At 36.8% G+C, this 3,472-nt stretch overlaps 1 protein-coding gene across 1 annotated transcript in view; it reads right to left on the bottom strand.

Annotated features, from left to right (window-relative positions):
* ZGRF1 (zinc finger, GRF-type containing 1) overlaps positions 1 to 3,472 on the bottom strand; it is an 87,385-nt gene that overhangs the window by 69,802 nt on the left and 14,111 nt on the right. Inside the window, exons 4-5 of the mRNA XM_012655075.1 lie at positions 3,384 to 3,469; positions 769 to 3,016 (exon numbers count right to left, since the gene is read on the bottom strand). Of these exons, the coding sequence (XP_012510529.1) occupies positions 769 to 3,016; positions 3,384 to 3,469 (2,334 nt within the window). The remainder of the gene's footprint in view (positions 1 to 768; positions 3,017 to 3,383; positions 3,470 to 3,472) is intronic.

Genomic DNA, 3,472 nt, shown 5'->3' with positions numbered 1-3,472 from the left:
GCAAAAGAGTGAGACTTTGTCTCAAAAAATAAAAAATCTAGCACATGCCCAGAAATGAATAATGACAAGAATGGATTATCACACAAACATACAGACACAGGTACATGCATATTTTTATATATATATTTGCTTTTATGTACCAATATATGTTTATATATGCATAGACTATTTCTGGAAGGATACCCTAGGACTGTGGTCCCCAATCCCCACTCCCCCACACCCCAGGCACACAGCAGGTGAGTAGCAGGCAGGTGAAGTAGCGAAGCTGTTCCTCATCACTCCCATCACCACATAAGCTCTGCCTCCTGTCAGATCACGGCATTAGTCTCATAGGAGTACAAAATGCCTGATGAGCCGAGGTGGAGCTGAGGCCGTGACGCTACTGCTGGGGAGCGGCTGCAAATACAGATTATCATTAGCAGAGAGGTTTGACTGCACGATAAATGTAATGTGCTTGAATCATTCCCAAACCATTCCTCCTCTCACTCCCATGGAAAAAATCATCTTCCATGAAACCAGTCCCTGGTGCCAAAAAGGCTGGGGACTGCTGCCCTAGAAGAATGTCGTTAATTCTGAGGAGTGGACTGAGGGATCATGGTAGGAAGGAGACTTACTTTTCACTGTATTATTCTCTATTATAATTGGTTTTACCAAGTACATGTATTACCTATTTAAATAGTGTGTAATTCTTTAATACAGCAGCCAGAGCAAATATCATCTCCTTTGAGCTATAAAGAGAACAACCCCAAACAGACACGCCATTCTAACCTTCAGAACTGCTCTCTGGCTCATGTATCGGTTGAGTTCCTTGTTGTTGAAAGATAGTATTTTCCTTTTTCAGTATTTCCAAGCTGTCTAAAGCCGTTCTGTGTTCTGACAGGGACTTTAAAAGGGCAATGTTATTTACTAATCCAGAAAGTTCTGAAGAATTTCTAGGATCATTCCAGCATTGTTTGCTTTCTCTGGCAGTTTCGACTTCAATATGGTCATGGGATAAACTTCTAATCCCTCCCAAATCTTCAGATTCAAGTATAAGTGCTTCTGTGGAAGTAACATGCTTTTTTCCCAGTGGGTAAAACAAAGAACTGGAAATTTGCATATTTGATTTATCAAGGGTAATACATTCGGAGTCGTTCTGATTGCTGTTTAATAGTTGGATACTGTTGTCACTGCTGGAGGTTGATGGTAAAATCTGTTCATCATTTTTGTCTAAGTCACTTCCCACAATAGTAGGCTGAGATTGAGCATCTTCTGAAAATGGGCTATTGTTTTCAGGAGTCTGATCAGTGGCTATGTTTAAAAAATGAGGAATATGTAAATTTGTGCTTGTATCTTTAGATTCATTTGGGAGTAAGGCAAAATCATAGTTAATTCTGACTTTTTGCATAGATTTATTAGAATCTTCTTTATTATCTATGTATACATCATCAGTACACTCTAAAGATGAATCAAAATTACTTAATATGTCACTATACTCCTCTATTTCTCTTCCAGTGTTCCCAGCTTTAATAGGCTGTGTATCAAAACCTACACAAGTTTTATCACAAAACGGTAATGGCAAAGTCTCTTTAACAGGAAATGTCTCTGTAGGTTTGCCACCAACAGACGCTAAGAGTGGCAAATGTTCACTGCCGATTTCTTGACAGCTTATATTCTCACATCTCTTTTGAACACATGAATTGCCATCGTTAACCAAAATTTCCTTTATCAAACTGTCTGAATTCTGGGAAATTCTACTGTTTTCTTGTGATTCCTCCTCTGTGTCACTGGTCTCAAAATTGTTCAGATTAAAAGTTACCTGCAAAAATGGTTCTGTTACATTACTTAGAGATTCATGAATACTATTAAGACTTTCATTATCAGTATTACTTTTAGAAAACATGTCTGTAATGTCATCAGAAATCCTAGGATTGCTACTTAGAGAAGATTCATTTTGTAGATGTTCTGTTTCTAGCAGAGATGACACCAGTTGTTTACACTCTTTTTCTGATGTTCCACGTGTATTTGCCTCCTGAACATTTTCTCTAATGAGAATTGATCCTTTTGTGTCCATTTGATTAAAACGTATTTTAGTATTTTCTTGAATGTCAGATTCTGATAATACACCATCATTTTCTGGACTGCTAACCTGTAAGCTGTCACTTTCGCAGAATGAAGGAAGTTCTAATTTTACTTCCTGATTCCAGGATGGATCATTATTATCTACTGGCTTGTCTACATTACATTTTTTCCCCTTTTCAGTACACGTTTCAAAGAACTGCGTCCTTTTTTGCACCAAAAGTTCTTTCAAATTCAAATTTATATCATCTTTCTGAGCCTTGGGTTTCCCTTCCATATCATTCCCATCTGCAGTAGAAAGTATAGGTGAACTCTGTGAGGATAAATACACAGCCCACCGGCTTTTATTTCTCATGGTATTTTCTGATGGATGCTGGTAGTGTAAATTCCCTGTGCTCTTCATCTCAGCCCATTCTTCCTGTTGAATTGGTTTAGTAGCAATTTTTAAAGTTTCTTGTGGTTGTATTGGAGGAAAGTGTCCTGTAACCTCAGAATTTAGTTTCTCACATGTACTAGCTGATTTGGACTTCAGAAGAGCTAATATCTGTGCTTTGCTTCTGATGTTTTGTGAAACTCCTAAACAATGAGATGACAAATTATCTCTTTTCTTAGGCTCACTGGTCAGTAAAGAGTCTGAATGGTTACTTCCAGAACTGATAGCAGAGCAAAAATAATTGTCTTCACATAGCATTGCTGGGTTAATCTTGAAGGATGGATCAGAGACAACTGAAGAAAAAGGCATGCCATTTCTCTCTCTGTTCTTGTAAGTCACAATGTTCTCAGGGTCTGTTGACATAGTATTTGTATTTTTATTGCCAACAGTAGGAAACAAAGGAGGTGTGCTGTAGAATGGAGAAAAAAAAGTAGGGCTGGGTTTCTTAGCCTCAAGTGATGTAGATGATTCACCATTTTCTGTAATAACCGTTTTCTTTGGAACCTGACGTGGTCCTTGAAAACCCTAAAAATATTAAAACAATTATTAGCTGTACCATTACCTATAAAGAAAACGTGAAATGAACTGACAAAGAAAAAAAAAAAAGAATAAGGAATGTGTATGCTTTGCCTAAGGTAAAGTAATAATTAAGATTTAAAGTTTGCTAAATTGAAATACAAACATTCATTTGTAGTAAGATTTTTCTAACTATGGTTTATTTCCTTTCTACCTAAGGATACTATGAAGGGCCATTTTAACAACAGAATACAATAGCTTCAAAATTCACTACTTTTTGAAACAATTTTATAAACATATTTTAAATTTTTTTTCAGATTCTACCAAGGAGTAAAGAAATACATATTGATGTATTATTGTCCACAGAGACACTTACAGTAAATTTCCTTTTTAAACCAGCGGGCTGACATCCAAGAGACCGGCCAGAGGATATAAACCTCCTTGAATTTAATTCTGGTGCTTCTT

This window comes from Propithecus coquereli, unplaced genomic scaffold (assembly GCF_000956105.1).
Source record: "Propithecus coquereli isolate 6110/MARCELLA unplaced genomic scaffold, Pcoq_1.0 Scaffold46, whole genome shotgun sequence".
Classification (NCBI taxonomy): Eukaryota; Metazoa; Chordata; class Mammalia; order Primates; family Indriidae; genus Propithecus; species Propithecus coquereli.
This window is presented reverse-complemented; position numbering and strand designations above follow the sequence as displayed.